We start from the raw sequence: 17589 nt of genomic DNA on the forward strand, positions 1-17589 counted from the left end.
TTTTCATTAATCGCCGACAAAAGCACGGACAGATCAAATACAAAGTCCTTAGTTGTTATTCTGAAGTATGTAGACAGTGCGAATACCATAAGGGAAGAATTCCTGGCACTACTAAAGGTGGACGACGCAACTGCAAGTGGGCAAAAGATTCTTCTGACGAAGTACTTTAAGAAAGTACTTCCATTAGAAAATATGATTGGGCTTGGTCTTGATAATCCGTCGGTCAATATGGGGAGTGAAAACGGCCTCGCAGCCCAGCTGATGCGTGAAAATCTGCAGCTGTTTGTCCTTGGTTGTACTTGCCATACTGCTGCATTGTGTGCTTCGGCTGCAGTGAAGCACTTACCTGCTGAAATCGAAACTTTCGTGAAGAAACTCATCAACTTCATAAGCGCAAACCCTAAGAAATAGTTGGAACTGAAGGTTTTCCAGGAGTTTTGTGAAATTGCTAACCACAGACTCCTGCAGATTAGCGGCAAGCACTGGTTGTCTCTTGAAGTCGGAATTAACAGATTACTTGAACAGTGAGCTGCCTTGCATTTGTATCTGACAGACTTGTCCCTAACATCGTCGGACAGCTCTACAAGGGATAAAGTCCAAAAGCCGCTAAGTGCGATGGATGTAGGCGTGAATAAGGTCTACTTGTACTTCCTATCGTATATACTGGCAAAGATTAACAAGTTCAATCTTGAGTTCCAGTCACGTGGAACAAGGATTCATTGCCTTCTGAGACGTTCCCACGAGCTTTACTTGTCTACTCTGCAGTGTTTCCATCGTCCTGAGAAGCTGAAAGGTAACTTTACTTCCCTGAACGTGAGGAGTCCTGAAAACTTTTTGAAGCTTGAAAATGACAAACTTGAATACTGAATACTGAGTTGTACCTTGAAAGTCTGTCAGTGGAAGACTGACGTCACTGGTTGCAAGCCATTCGAAAAGCCTGCCTTGCTTATCTTATTGAACTTGCTAAGCAGATCCATACTAGGATAAGACTGAATTACCCTGTTCTTATAACTTTAAAACTCATCGATCCACTGAAAGCTATGAGCAAAGTAACTATGTCACTTTTCCCTCTTCTACAGAGGTTTAAACATGTTGCTGTTAGAGACTGCAGAGCGTAAGGGAAGAGGATAAAGGTGCTGGAAGACGTTAATAGTGAGCATGAGGAAATTCAAATCAGAAGCAAATTTATTTCAGAAATAGTATCAGAATCAGATTTAGAGTGTCCTCCTACATTCTGGAAGAGGCTTACCAAACTGAAAGATGGTAGCGGAAAAGCCATTTTCCGACTGTTCCCCAAGTTTATGTTGACCCTCTGGGCTTTGCCCCATGCTTCAGCCAATGCAGAGCGGCAGTTTTCCAGTTTAAATTGGATCAAGACGACTGGGCTTTATCGATTAAAAGTCGACACAGTTGGAGCTCTCATGTACTCCAAGTAACTCTGCCTCAGAGACACAAAATGCGATTCGGAGTGGGAGATTCCTCCCGCTCTGATTGATAGATGCAGAGATTGGAAGACGAAGGCGAACACACCTGGTTCCTGGGAAACCAAAGAAGCTTTGAAAAAGTCAAATTTGGTCTGTCAAATCGGACTTTATAATTATTTTTTTTTACTTTGAATTTCATTTTTCGTGGTTGTTTGTTTGGTTTTTATGTGTACCTGAAATTTTTGTGAAGCCTAGTCGTAAGTATATACTGAAACCATAAATTTTCTGAAAAGTTGGTTAAACTATGGAGTAAGGCCGGGTCTGTCGAAAATTAGGAGGCTGGAAGAAACTGTTTAGATATAATGAATAGCTGGGAACACATTTCCTACATATTTGAAGGCAAATAAGCCGAATGGCCAAAAGAAATCATATTAAGATGCTGCACAAGCAGAAAAAAAAAATGCGCACTAGCTACTTTTCACTTTTGTTTTCATTTTGATGACGAAAAGTATTTATTAGCTTTCTCACGCCAATGCACGTGTCGCGGCGAAAGCCGCAACCCGCGCATTTTTTTGGCAACATCTAGTAAAACGGAAGCCAATCTAGTAAATTGTTTCGCCCAAATCTAGTAAATCCCAAATCGCCAAAGTGGTAACGCTGCCTTCGACTCCGTCTTTGCAGAAAAAACAGATCTATTAAAGAAAGAATCGCCGTGACACATCTATACAATATATTCATTATTTTCTAATATAAGTAATTCAGCTTTTTACTAATAAGTAATTCGCAGAATAGAAAAAAAAACACCAATTAAAATACTTTAATTCGGAACTATTACCACCATATATTTATTGGCAGATGTCGAGTCATTTTCATAAAAACGAAAACTGATTGTTTGAATTAGTTAAGTGGAAACTTACGCAACCATGGGTATCTTAAAATTGAAAAAAAAATCAAGAATTTAATTTTATATAAAAACGACCTCCGCATTCAGTTATAAAATTTTGGCAGTAGCAGGTAAGAAAAAAAAATGTTGGATGACAATCAACAAAAAAATTATTAAAATTATTTATATAATTAATATAAACTAACAGAATGTTATTATTGGAAGATGTCGTGGTTTTACAGCGACAATGATAGCTTCCTATGGGTATAGACAATTCCATAGTCAACTTGCTGGCGTTTTACGAGTTGAAGTCATTATGTGATGGGGAAGTAATAAATGATGAGCCTTTTAGATTCAGGGGATGTGAGTTTAAGTTGATATACGGAAACAATTCAGCAAACAAATTTTTATAAATTTACTACCACTAATAATAATTAATCACTGCAGCAATAAGTCGGCCAGCACAGCTATGGATTGAGTTGAGCTAGGATATACATTGAAAAAGTGATGCCTGATTTTTGGTTAATATTTTATTAGCATAAATTTAATCACATTTTGAAGAGTAGCAGTCACCAGTCACATTATTGAATTACGTGTTGCCTAATATCGTTTTCAAGTTTTGAAATGGAAGAGATTATAGTCCTTTGTTTAAGTGTTATTGTAAATTTAAAAGGCATTTGAGCATTTTCGGGAAGATGTAGCAACTTCCATTGTTGAATATATATTCCCATTATTCTCCAGAGACAAATTATTCAGAATTTTTTTTTGCCGAGTGAGCAATCTTCTCTTTTGTTCCTACTTTTCTTATGCCACTAATTTCAGTTATTGCGAGGCAGCAGTGCGGGTCTAAGCCCTATGATATTTTCCTCAGTGCCAAAAACCAGTAGTTTTGTTCGTCCTTTAGCCATACCCTACACTAGGTAGTCTTGAATTGCATTTACATGTTTTATTTTAGAGGATACCATCTGAAGTTCTTTGACCAAAGCTATGCTTCTTTGAGCCATTTTTCAGCTTTCATCTGGAGAAATCGGCTTTAGCATGCCTGTCTATTATGGTTTGGTGGAAGAAAGTGGCAAGGCCTAAACTCTGTAGATCTTTCAAAAAGTATAGAAATCAGGCACTGTATTTAAATAGAATACAGTATGATTATTTCTTATCTCAACCATTATACAAAACAGGACCGAAATGCAAGTGCTCCGGAGAACATTTAAACAAGTACAAATATAAGCGACATTTGATTTCTTCACGGATAGACAAGTCAGATATCTCTTGAACACGAAACTTGGCTTGACCTTTGTAACACTACATTTTAAAGAATCTAATTTTAAATTAATTTATTCCAATACATATATTAAAATCGATAATTCATAGTGCAATGTTATTATTAGTTGTTTTTAGGAATTACAAGTAGGTTATGAAGCCTCGAGTTGGTTTCAAAGGCATTTTGAGAAAGCTTCTGCGAAAATACGCGTTCCAGGGGAACGTGCTCTGGACAGCTGATGACAGATTAAATGGTAGGAGCTGTCTGTACGCACCAAGGATGTAGGTGGCAAATATCACTGAGTCGTGATCTTACTGTTATATTATTTATATACAGTGACCTCAGGCTAGATCGATGAGTATGAACTTCCATTTTGGAAAAGTGCGTGTGATTCTTGCTAGGGGCCAAAAAGGCTAGTTATGGACAGTTTTACGTTCATGAATTACAAGACAGTCTGAAGTGGTTCCATCAGTTAGTGTTTTCCTTAGCTATTGTTATACTTTTGAGTGGAAGGCCATGGTCTAGAAAAAAATAAACATCTTTTGAACCAAGGCTGGACTAAAATTAAAAAGTACTCAAAATGTCCAGTTGCTATTTGGCCCTATTGTCAGAAAAGCTTCTTGTTGACAAAAAAAATACGACATCATATTGCCACGGGCCTAAAAACGTTTAGATCTACTGCCACTACTCATTTTGTTCGTCGTATTAGATAAATTTGTAACTTTATTTTCAGTTTTTGGAACTGGGAAGAAGAGTCCCCCATGACTACCTCTGTCTTCTAGGAGATATGAATGCTAGAATTACAAATGACTCTGGCCTGTGAGATTTTGCCGTTTGTCCTGTAACAGTGGATGGCCTAAGTGACAACAGAGAGAGAAGACTGAACTGCTGCCTGGCCCAAAATCTTACCGTTGAAGACACTTGGTTCCAGATACCCAATGTAGCAAAGTATACCTGGTATAGTAATGAAGGATTAACGAAGAAGATGCTCAACTAATTCATCATTCGCCGGCGATGGCTGTTGTCTGTGCAAAACTGTCGCACCTACCGAGGTGCCGAACTTGGGAACACCGACCATCGTGTTGTTGCAGCTTAAATCTGGCTTCACCTTAAATATACGAAATAAAACAGACAGACATCTCGGAAAATTGATTCCGATCGTATACAGTAAGACCTCACTCTGGCTGAGCCCTATCAGGTCAAAATATCCAACAGATTTTAGGTCCTTGAGCAGTGCGATGATAGTAAAGGTGAACGGAAAGTGTTCAAAGAGAATGCTCTCACAGCTGCAACTAGCGTTACTGGAATGAAGCAGCAGAAGTAAAAAGACTAATCAGCAACGAGTCTCTCGTCATTATTGATCGCGAACGGGAAGCACACCTTCACAAGGACAGGACAGTTTACAGGCAATTGAATAGAGAGTCATACTACCTTGAAGCACAAAAACCATAAGAACTTTTTTGACAAAAAAAGCGCGCGAGTACCAAGAGACCACCAAAAAAGGCCATAGGAGCCACACATAAGATCCTCCGTCAGCTCTCAGGTCAATGCACTCAGAATGCAACGTATCTCAGAAACCCCAGTGGCGAAAATACTAACGACCAATCACAGTGCATTAACCAGTGGGAACACCACTTTGAGGAGCTACAAAACTCAGAGCCACCTGACGAAATTGAAAACCATATTACTGCTACTGCTGCGCATGAGAGACCTACCCCCGATGATACTGAATTTACAGCAGAAAAAATTGAAACTGCAATCCGAAAGCTGAAGATCAACAAAGTGCCAGGTGTATGTGGCTTGACATTAGAACTCCCGAAAAATGGGGATCCATCCATGACCCCCTAGCTGTAAGTGCTGTTTAATATTGTATGACACTCTCAAATAATCCTAGTAGACAGAAGGACAGGCTTACTTGTGCCAGTGCGCAAGAGGTAAGGAAGCAAAGCAGAATGTAATCGTGGTATAACTCTGCCCATGGTACCCGGAAAACTCTTCACCATTTTGCTCCTCAAGCGGGCAACAAAGTATATCCATCACCTTCGTCACCACCAGCGAGCTGGGTTCATGCCGGGTCGGTTTGCTACTGTGCAAGTCCATAAATTAGACAGTTGATAGAGAAGACTCTAGAAGAAAATAAGGCATACATTGCCCTCGTCGATTTCGATCCGCCTTCGACACTGGCGACAGACAGTCACTGTGATTGACCCTTCAAACTGCTGGTATGCCTGAAAAAAAATTTCAGTCTACCTAAAGAACTATATACTACTACTACTACTAACAACTCACCGCAGCACCAAGCCACCTGAGGCCAACACAGCTACGCACGATCCTCCTCCACCCCAATCTATTCAAAGCTTCCCTTTTTACACCCATCCACGGAATTCCCATTTCCTTTAAATCTTTCTTTATGACATCCTCCTACCCCAGACGGGGACAACCTGCTTTCTGTTTAGCTCTAGACGGTTGGCCGAAAAGTACAATCTTCAGCAATCTATCATCCTTCATCCGAACAACGTGCCCTAACCACCTCAATCTTCCTTTCATTATAGCCATAGGGAGCGGTATTGAACCACATTTTCCGTACAGTCTACTGTTTGAAATACGGCAAGTCAGCTGGGTACCCAGAACAATCCTTAAGCAATTTCTCTGGAAAACATCTAGCAAATCTTCATTCGCTTTTCGGAGCGTCCATGCTTCAGAGCCATATTTGACCACTGTCATCACTTTAGCTTCTAATATTCTAATCTTGGTTTGCAGACTTATTATCCTATTCATCCAGACTTTTTTTTTAACTGTGAAAAAACACCCTGAGCCTTGGCTATTCTAATTTTAACATCTTCACTGATCCCACCATCTTTACTAATAATACTACCTAGGTAAGTGACGCTGCTCACCTGATCAATCTTTTCATTACCCAATGCCACAATTTCATCTTCACTTATTCCTAGCCTTAGGGACTTAGTCTTCTTAATATTAATTTTTAAACCTATTGTAGCACCCTGATCTTGTAATACCTCCAAAAGTTTGTTCATTTTGCTCAAATTCTCATCTAGGATGCTTAAATCATCAGCATAATCTCAGTCTAGGAGACTTTTTCCTCCCCATTTGATTTCATGGTCTCCCATTGCCTTTCCTGTGCTCCTTAAGACAAAGTCCATCAAAATAATCCATATAAAGGGGGATAGAACACTGCCCTGCATAACTCCTGATTTAATACAAAATCAGCTGCTAACCTCATTTCCTACCTTAACCGCAGCAGTGTTATTCTCGTACATAGCACTAATCACTTTAATGTATTTGTCTTGTATACCATACAAGGATAAAACCTTTACTAAAGCTCTTCTATCAACAGAATCGAACGCTTGCTCGTAATCTATGAAACTGAGGACCAAAGGTGTTTGAAAATTCAGGCACTTCTCAATTATTAGCCTAAGAGTGAAAATTTTGTCAAAACATCATCTACCTTTTCTTAAACCACACTATTCTTCTCTTAAAACTTTGTCTACCACATCTCTCAGTCTAAAAAGTATCATATTACTAAGTAATTTGCTTCCTACAGAAATCAAACTACTGTCTTGATAATTACCACACTCATTTTTATCACCTTTTTTTATAAAGTGGCTTAATTAAGGTTTTCCTAAAATCGTTAGGTACTTCCCCTTTTTCAAAAATAATATTCATAATCTTCAATAACTTAACTATATAATTAGAACGAAAGTGTTCTCAATATAGATTGCCAGCTCTCATTACGTTTTTAAATTAAAAGCAGTGTTCGTTAAGGCTGCTCTGCTTCTCCCGAACTCTTCAACTATGTCATGGACCATGTTCTCAACAAAATACTGCTAGCGTATCCGTTTGGCATCAATTTTGCTAGAAGAGTTCTGTCGGTTGTTGATTTCACTGACGATGTTGCATTAGTATGTAAAAATCTCGATGGGATCAAAAATGCCCAGGAAACACTAGTATCTGCTGAGGAAAAACTTGGTTCAAATGTAAACTGGGCTAAGACCAAAATAATGTCTATGGGCAAGACACCATGCAAACTCCTGACATCCATAGAGTTAGTGGTCAAAATGTTGATATAATCAAGCAGTTCGCCCACACTTGTTTAATTGTCTGCTCAAATAGAAATTTAGATGCATTGATATCAGCAAGGGTGGCAAAGGTGAATGCTGTTTGTGCCGTCTTCTAGGAGCAGCATTCCAAAAACCCCAGATCAGTAGTCTAGAAAAATCTCGTATCTACTCTGCATCGGTAGCAAGTGTAGTGTTGTACTCATCAGAGACTTAATCTTTGACTCAGTCGTGGATGACTCAGTCGCAGATGATGAAACACCTCCGCAAAATCGAACGTGTTAGATGGCTCGACAGGGTACGGAATATGGAGATCCTCAATTCCTTTAAATTGCCACCCCTTTCCCAAATGCTTAAGTCCCTCTAGCTGCAGTGGTGCGGTCATTTGCTTTGCCTTTCCACTCAAACACCTGCTTGACTTATCTTCGACTTTGATCCAAATCTATACTGCCGGAAACGCCCCAGAGGTAGACCACAGACGAGGTCAGCGAATATCATTGCTGGTTAACTCACTGAGTGGTGCATCGACCCCAACAAAGCTCCTACCCTCACCAAAAACAGGCCACTCTAGAGACGATTAACAGTGCAGACATCTGGTTCTCTCTAATGTGCTGACGATGCCGAGCAAAAGCTTTAAGTCAAGTCTTTAAGTTATAAAATTTGCCCATTACTTACAAGTAGCATTTGTTATTGGTAAGTATGCAGACATTTTTTTGGGGGGGGGATTTTATGCTTGAGATGGGTTTCCCCGGGGATGATTTTAAGTGGGGAGGGAAATCTCCAGGAGTGAGTTTTCCAGGAGAAATTTTACACTGGGGGAATTTGACAGAATTCCTAGTCGAAATTCTCTTTATTTGTCTTACTTTACCTTTGACATCTCAGTTTTGCATACGGAGATGTTCCAGGAGAAATGTCCGAAAAAATTTTCCGCTTGTTTTGATTTCTGGGGAAAAATTACCATGGAAGGGTGATTTCCGGAGTGATAAAAAATTTAATTTTTAAAAAATTTAAAAATTAATTTGATTTCGAATATTTAGTTTGAAGGGCTGTTTAATTTTAATTCAGTTCAGTTCAATTCAATCGAGTTTTATTAAAACAAATAGAAATAAATAAACATAAATAAATTTCTCTATGCAAAAAATGCACGTTGAGTCCCTTAAAAAAAATAACGATTCCTCCTAATCACTCTTTACGACTCTCGCTTTACTCTTCAACACAACGACATCCCTCATGCATACCAATCATTATCTAAGAGATCCCCCCTTCCTTCCCGAAAGCAAAGCTACCTTAACCATATGAAATAATAATAAATAAATAAAAAACAAAAAATAAACCGATATAATAATGATAATAATTAAAAAAATCTCAGTTATTAATTAAATCTATTTTTGAAATTCAATAATATAATTTTTCAAATTATTTTTAAAAGACCCAAGGGACCTCCTACATCTCAGATCTTGTGGAAGCACGTTCCACACTTTTGCGCACGCCACATTCGGTGCAAAAATTCGACCGTACTGAAAGTGTTCGTCTCACCCAAAAGTTTGAGGCAGATGACCATTTTCCAGTTCTCGGAACGGTACTTTGTGTCCGCATAGAAAGAAATGAAAGAAAAAAAAGTGAAGACTCGATCGTTAAAAAAAGAGAACTTGCAGAGGTTTGGTGATGAGTTAAGCAGCACTGATCTTAGCGATATTTTGGAGATAAAAGATGACGCTTCTGGGGCATTTGATTGCATGATGGGGACCATACAGCCAATTTATGACAAGACTTGCCCAGTTAAATTTGTGAAACCGCATAAGGATCAACCCAGGAAGCCTTGGATAACTACAGAAATTCTTGAAGCGTCACATTTAAGAAATCAAGTGTATGTAGATTATTTAAATAGTAGGTGTGTCAAGAAATTGGAAGAGTTTAAAATAATACGCAATAAAGTGAACTCAATGAGAAGGAAAGCTAAAAAGAATATTTTGCTAACCAACTGAGTTTAAATAAGGATAATGCGAGAGGAACTTGGAAGGTTATAAATGACCTATTTGGAAAGAGGAAAGAAGCTCCACCCAATTCGCTGCTGATTCAAGGAGAAGCAGTGAGTGATGAAACAATTATTACTAATAAATTTGCTGAGTTCTTCTCAAGTATTGGTCAAAATGTGCAGGCGGAAGGGTTAGTGAATTTTAATAATGATTCCTTGGAGGACGAAATTTTGGATGAAAGATGAATTAGAAATGAAATTGAATTTCAACCGTGTACTCGAGATGAAATTCTGAAGGTTGTGAAAACAATCAAATCGAATTCAGCAGGGACAGATGGAATTAATTTGAAGGCTTTTAAATCAGTGATGTGTTATTTAATACCATGTCTAGTCCACATAATCAATCTTTCCCTGGAAACTGGGGTATTCCCCGATGCGCTTAAAAGGGCAAAAGTCATCCCTCTCCATAAAGGTGGGTCTAAACTAGATATCGAAAATTATAGACCTATATCAATCCTTCCCCTGTTTTCAAAAATATTAGAAAAAATTGTGCATAAAAGGCTATATGATTACCTTACGAAAACAGGGATGTTAAGCGAAACTCAGTTCGGCTTTAGGAAAGGTCACTCGACGTCGGACGCCGTGCATTCTCTCTGTGATATTGTAAATGGATGCTTTGAACGTGGTGAAATCCCTTTGACTGTTTTTATTGATTTTAGAAAGGCGTTTGATACAGTGGATTTTAAAATTTTACTCAAACGTCTACAGTCCCTTGGAGTTCGTGGTAATTATCTGAAATGGTTTGATAGTTTTTTAAGTGGAATATCTATTCAAGTTGTTTTAAATGATGCATTTTCTTCTCCCTATCAAGTAAAGTGTGGTGTACATCACGGATCTTTCTTGGGACCACTTCTGTACCTTGTGTATGTTGATTCAATGCGTTTTTACTTACCGGAGTGTTTTATCACGACTTTCGCGGATGATACTGCTTTAACTATGTCTAGTCGAATGATTGATGATCTATTGTTGAAAGTAAATAGGGTTTTAAAGTCATTTTATGTATTTACAAGTTTAAGCCTTTTGTCAGTGAATGTTAAAAAAACTAATTTTATGATTTTTAGGAGAGTTGGTAAGCCTCCGAGTGTTGATGGAGAGATATTTTTTAATGGTAAGCCTTTGTCACAGGTGCATGAGGTGCGTTATTTGTGCTTCCAGCTTGATTGTAATTTGTCTTGGAAGCACCATAGTGATCTTATTGCAGCTAAAGTTGCTAGAGGTCTGGGAATTTTGCGTCGTTTGAAGCATTTTTTACCATTGTCGGTTCTTTTATTATTGTATCATAGTATTGTTGTGCCTTATATGTCTTATGGTTGTGACATTTGGTCTAGCAATTTTTATGCAAATTTTAAAAGAGTGCAGATTTTACAAAATAAAACAGTACGTCTTCTTGGGAATTATGTAGAAAATGTGAATGATACCGCGTCATGTTTTAAAAAATTAAGAGTGCTTAACATTGGTCAGATTCGCGATTACCAAGCTGCTATTTTTGCCTATAGATGTTGGAATGATGTATGTCCTCCAGTTTTTACAAAATTTTTTTCGCGTAAATAGTTCACTCCACAGGTATGCGACTAGAGAGGCGGAAAATTTTACGGTTGAGTATCGAGACACCACACGTGCAGGTTTCGGGATTCGGTATTTGGAATGATATCCCAGTTGGCGTTCGGGAAGCTGAACACATTGGGTCGTTTAAAGTAAAAATAAAAAAACATTTATTGGGAGAGGGGAGGTAATTTATTATTATTGTCATCATTAATGTCTTAATTTTTTTTTTCTTTTCTTCATAGTTTTTGGTATTTTGTTTAAATTGAGAGAGAGTGTTCAAGTTTTTTTTCAGGTCTTTTTTTTTTTTTGAGAATTAGAATTTTGGGAGGTTGAGAATTAGAGGATTGCAGCCGTCTTTCATCAGGCTTTTTGAGCCTTCTCCGGGCGGTTGCTTGTGTATAGTTTATTTTGTAATTAGTAGTAAATAAAGCAAGTCAAGTCAAGTCAAGTCTCGTGTTCCTAGGATATTGTTCCGATACCAACTGGAATAGACTGTGGAATGCTGATGGAAGTAATCCGAAAAAAAAATTTGAGAACGATGACTGAGCATGATAAATGATAAATTGATTCACGGGAAAAAAAATCGTCCATATTTCCGATTATTTTTAGGGTACGTTCGTCGATTGAATCAAGCCTTTTCACGTAGGATGTGAATGTTGACTGCCAAATTGACACACAATACTGCAGATGAGGCCTGATAAGTCCATTATAAAGTAGACGAAAGGTTTTTTGAGGGAATGTGTGTTTCAGTTTCCTGATAATCCCAAGATTACGGGAGAGCTTTAGCTCCATAGCGTGGATGTGATGTACGAAGGATAAGTTTTCGTCAAGGAGTACACTTAGGTACCTGGCATAGCCAGTTTTTGGTCGTCTGATCGTTCCTCGAGAATTCGTTACTCCCGATACTTCTGGGCAAAGAGTTCCGATCCTTGAGTAGAAGAGAACGCAAGTTTTGTCAACATTTATTACAAATCGATTAGAATCCATCCAAATGTAGGTTTCTTCTAAGATGACCTCAAGTTTAATCTGGAGCACTGACATGTCGTTGTCACAGTAGACCATTGTAGTATCATCCGCGGACGCCACAAATTCATTCGATTCATAATCGTTGCTCGAAATTTCTAGGTCGCAACATAATTTGCAGCACTGTGAAGTCCTGGAGTTAGGGTTCATAACGCGACTTAGGTCATTCACATGAACCAGGAATTACAGTGGGCCTAAAATTGAGCCTTGCGGCACACCGAAGTTGACAACGGTATCATTTAGCTGATCTTCTCCTATATAAACACGTCGGCTACTAAGGTAAGACCGGAACCATCATAGAGCCTCTCCTCTAACTCCAATGTGCTCTGGTTTTCTTAATAGAATCCCGTGATCCATACTGTCGAATACTTTTTTTATGTCAAGCAAAATAGCAGCTGGCACAAGTCCCAGGTCAAGTGCTTTATTAATGAAGAGGCTTAGTGATGTCAGAGCATCTTCCGTCGAATGTCCGGGTCTGAATCCAAATTGCCGTTGGTTAAGAAATCCCTTAGCTGCCAGAAAAAAGTAAAGTTGGTACTTCATAGGTTTTTCAAACACTTTGGAAAACACCGGAAGAATACAGATAGGTCAAAAGTTAGACGGGTCGTCCTGAGGACCACCCCCTAATAGGAAGGCCACCCCCTTGAATAGGAAGACCTCCTAAAAGGGCTAAAAACTTTAGCGTGAAAAGCGAGGCATTGAGGAGGATGTAACCCCTTCATATACAGAATAATTTCTCTTGGTTTGAGTTTTAATGTTTCTTCTTGCTTTCAGTTGGAGAAACTTGTTTTTATTTTATATCTAATCAGGATATAAAGCTAATTCTTTTTATGTATCTATTGTTATCAAAAATCGATTTTTTGAAGTTTTGGTTACTATTGGGCCGAGTTGTTTATTACTTACTCCTTAAAGTTCGTTACCACGAACTGTTTGATGAATCCAGGGCAATTCAACAAACGATGTTTCGAGTCCAGACATTTGTCTACCACATTAGGGTTTACCTCCTATCATAGTTAGGTTTTATTTACAGTTTGTTCTGTTTCATTTTATTTGGATCTAATTTTATAAAAATTTTGGTTTATAGTTCTATCTTGCCTGTCATAGTTTTATTTTTGAATCTCCCCCCCAGCATTCTAATTTCACTATTTTTCCTTACATTAAATAAGCCTCATTGAAGCCCATCCCCGAAATTTGCCTACTTTTCCAAAAATTGACAATAGCTCTGTATTATCTATATTTTTGTTACTTTTTTATATTTATTTTTGGGCTGAAAGAGCGTATTAAAATGTGTTTTACGTTTTCAATGTAACGCTGATATAGGCTACGCCAATATATAATTTAAACAAAATATATATGAGCGAATTAATTTCTAATGGACCCCTGATTGTCCCTATCAGGCATGAAGGATCGGTTTTGGGAGGGGGAGGGCTAACATCACCTGGAAAAAAGGAATTATGTAAAAATTATAGCAAGCCAGTGAGATGTTATAAAAATACAAAGGACTATTGGATTTAAGGTGAGATGCCTCTTCGGACAATTCTGTTTTCCTCCTAAGAAAATACAGTACTATAATCAAATTCTAAATATTCAGACATGAACATGCTTTTCTTCGAGATCCAAATGTATTTTGCAGTTTGTTTTTACATCCCTTGTGAAAATCTTTTCTCTTGGAAATTATTTTGAGGACTTGACTAATTGCGTCTGCCAAATTAAATTTACTCCTTCTTTGAAGTCGTAAAAACAGTAGTTTTATGAGAGTCGGACATTTGCTTTAAAATAACAGCAACCTGTATGCTGTTTCCATGCTCCTATTGTTTACGATTCCGGAAGATATAAGTGTTCAACATTTCCCTATTCTCTAAATACGACGCAAACGACTGTAATATTTCACTCTTAAGATGAAATAGGGGCATAATTTGATTCAGTTTTGAGAAAACAAGAGAAGTGAAAAGGTGTAAAAATGGTGAGTACGAATATGTGAATTTGTTCTTTTGAAAAATAGCGGATTTTTTTTCTATAGGCTGCTGCTATGGAAGAAATCAGAGGGAAGGGAGGATTTTTCATGGTAAATAGATTTTAACACGGGCATGTATATTCTTTTTCATGAAGAAAGTTTCACGGGCTAGCCATAAATAAGATTGGTCAAAAAAGGTACATAATCTTCCATTAGAGCATTTTATAGCCACGACCGCTGAGATACCACTTACATACTCCCGTTGAATCAATCTTATACGTAACCATGTTTTCATTTGATTTTTTCCTTGTCTATGCAAAAAGCATCCAGGGGAGGGGGCTACCGGGTTTGGCCCCCCCCCCCCAAAAAAAAACCTCACCCTGAACAAAATCCTGGGTAAAAAATCCTGGAAAATCCCTTGTCTATGCAATAGATTTGACATAGTAAAGAGTAACTTGATCCAAATGTTCCATTCTTGATCCTAAACAAATTGTATTTTGTTCCTTTTTTTGCTTCATCCTAATTAAATAGAGTGGATGGTCGTAAAAAGTAGGAAGAGAAATTCTTTAATTCGTAAAGTCTAAGATAAAGTGGTATCTCAGACTCTCAGTGACTAACTTAACATAAAAATTTTGCAAAAAGAAAGTTTTTCAAAGATAATTAAAGAGCCATGTTCACACCATGCCAATTATTCACTTATTTTATTTAATCTATCGTTATTTTGCCTAGATAATTATTCTACAGGCACTACCAAAGGTAGTTTGGTCCAAGAAGCATAGCTTGTTTGAAATTTAAAACAAGTAGAAACAAAGTCATGTAACAAGTCAGACTTAAAATGAACAGAACTTACTATGACTTACTATCAGACTTACTATGAATAATTACATGAAACAAAAAGATAACAGAACTACTGTTAACAGTTCTGTTAGATAACAAAGATAACAGAACTTTAAAACGAGTAGAAACAAAGTCATACAATAAGTCAGACTTAAAATGAACCGAACTCGCTATAACTTACTAAGACTTACTATCAGACTTACTATGAATAATTACATGAAACACAAAGATAACAGGACTGCTGTTAACAGTTCTGTTGGATAACAAAGATAACAGAAATTTAATACGAGTAGAAACAAAGTCATGTAATAAGTCAGACTTAAAATGAACCGAACTTACTATGACTTACTATGACTTAATATCAGACTTACTATGGATAATTACATGAAACAAAAAGATAACAGAACTGCTGTTGACATTTCTGTTGGATAACAAAGATACAAGAAATTTAAAACGAGTAGAAACAAAGTTATGTAATAAGTCAGACTTAAAATGAACTGAACTTACTATGACTTACTATTAGACTTACTATGAATAAATACATGAAACAAAAAGATAACAGAGCTGCTGTTAATAGTTCTGTTAGATAACGAAGATAACAGAAATTTAAACGAGTAGAAACAAAGTCATGTAATAAGTCAGACTTAAAATGAACCGAACTTACTATGATTTACTATGACTTACTATCAGACTTACTATGGATAATTACATGAAACAAAAAGATAACAGAACTTCTTTGAATAAATAAATGAATCCTAAGACGAACATAAAGTGAAATGCATAATAACCAAGTCAAAGTTAAGACTTATTTTCATTTTGCCAAAACATGGATATACTTCAAGCTGATTGGAAAATTAATCCCTTTGGGATCTCCTTCCTTGGGGGCCATACCCCCAAATTAAATTATTTTTGTACATTTTCCTTGGTCATGAGACTTAAAGTTCTAAGTTTCAACTTGCTCAAATTTTTTATGTCATTTTTCGCCCTTTTTTGGCCCACATTGTTTGGATCCCTTAAGCCCAAATAATGAAGGATATAAATTTCAAGCCGATCGGATGAAAATTTATTGCTGTTTTTGGGCCCAATTTTCTTATGGGGAGAGGAGTTTCCTGTGTACATTAAGTTTCCTTTGGCCCAAAGAATTATGGTTGTAAGTTTGAAACTGACCATGAACACAATGTTTTGTTGGTCCATTTCAGGCCTCTAATAACCTTCATCTTCCCAGTAAAACATTTGCTCTTCTCGGCGAAGGGGACAACCCTTCAAAGTGGCAAGTCAATAAAACACCCAAGGTGAAGCACCGCTCCCTTTCTCACTATAAAATTTCAAATCAATTTTCATAATTTATGGCCCTTGTCTCAGGAAATGGGGCTCATAAACAACAAGTAGAACAATAGAGAAATTTTGTATAAGACAGTGGAATGAAACTTTAAATGGATATTTTGACCCTTTTTTCCAAGGGCCGTCTAAAGCAAAACAAAAAAGAAAAAGAATATTAAACAAATCACGTTAAAAAAAAATCTTTAAAACTAAAATATTTTCAAAACAGTCCTAGCATCCTTACTTCAGGGAAGTTCAACCAGGACTGGTACATCAAGCGAAGTGAAAAAAGGTAATTAATTCAAGTGTAATAAAAACATTTAAAAATAGGATCTCAAAGCTAATCTAGCCTTCTAGACAGACCTTCTAGGCTGGCTGCCAAACAGGCAAGATTAGCTTTGAGTGCTTTTTTCTTAAATATTTTTATTCCCCTTGAATGAATTGCCTTTTCCCAATTCGCTTGATGTATCAGTCCTGGTTTAACTTCCCTGAAGTAATGATGCTAGGACTGTTTTGAAAAGATTTTAGTTTTAAAGATTGTATTTAAATGTGAGTTCTTTTATATTCTTTTTTTTTTCATTTGTTCCCTTGGATATAGGGTCGAAATATTCATTTAAAGTTGCATTCCACTGTCTTATGCAAAATGTCTCAATTGTTCTACTTGTTAACTATGATGAAAAGGTAGTTTGATCTTCGTCGCTATTTACAGCCGGGGTTCACTTCATCCCCGGAGCTATTTTTTATTCAACCCGTCTACAATTTTGAACAAAAGGGCTATTTCGAGGCCTTGATCTGGTATCACGATGGCTACGAACGGGGAGTGGGGGCTGGGGGGTTGTTGGGAAAAAAGGATGCAAGAAGTGAGCTGGTTATCTTCCAATTAATTTGAAAAGGCACTTGAACCGATTTTCAGTATCTTACTCCCTTCCAAGTTTTACGACCAACCCTTCCACGCCCAATTGTCGATAAAAGATAATAATACAGTAAATGCACATGGATCTAAATCAAATAATATTAACATTATGATTACTAAATATTAGTATATGCATATTAAACTGACAATGCACATTCATTTGTATTTGCTCGTTTTGAGTTTGACTGGGTTAATTATTGTAATTTCTGTTCGTTTTGGGTTTCATTTATTTATCGTTACTGATTTGTGGTAGTTTCACGCTTGGTAGATTATTTGATTTTATTTTTGCTAATTTTTTGTTTAATGGAGTTCTTTACT

The 17589-nt window shown here is 37.2% G+C and overlaps 2 protein-coding genes across 3 annotated transcripts in view; both read left to right on the top strand.

Moving 5' to 3' along the window:
• Nucleotides 1–17589, top strand: part of LOC148947418 (mitochondrial import inner membrane translocase subunit Tim21) — a 523198-nt gene that overhangs the window by 111925 nt on the left and 393684 nt on the right. The window lies entirely within an intron of this gene.
• Nucleotides 14128–17589, top strand: part of LOC148947420 (troponin C-like) — a 31843-nt gene continuing 28381 nt past the window's right edge. The window contains exon 1 of one of the 2 annotated variants that reach the window (XM_089095241.1): nt 14128–14210. In XM_089095241.1, the coding sequence (XP_088951367.1) occupies nt 14208–14210 (3 nt within the window). In that variant the 5' untranslated portion in view covers nt 14128–14207. Of the gene's footprint in view, nt 14211–16833; nt 16908–17589 lie in introns of those variants that run through there. The other variant, XM_089095242.1, reaches the window with a different exon arrangement.

Source organism: Artemia sp. Qi Xiang Cuo, chromosome 10 (assembly GCF_049724085.1).
Source record: "Artemia sp. Qi Xiang Cuo chromosome 10, ASM4972408v1, whole genome shotgun sequence".
Classification (NCBI taxonomy): Eukaryota; Metazoa; Arthropoda; class Branchiopoda; order Anostraca; family Artemiidae; genus Artemia; species Artemia sp. Qi Xiang Cuo.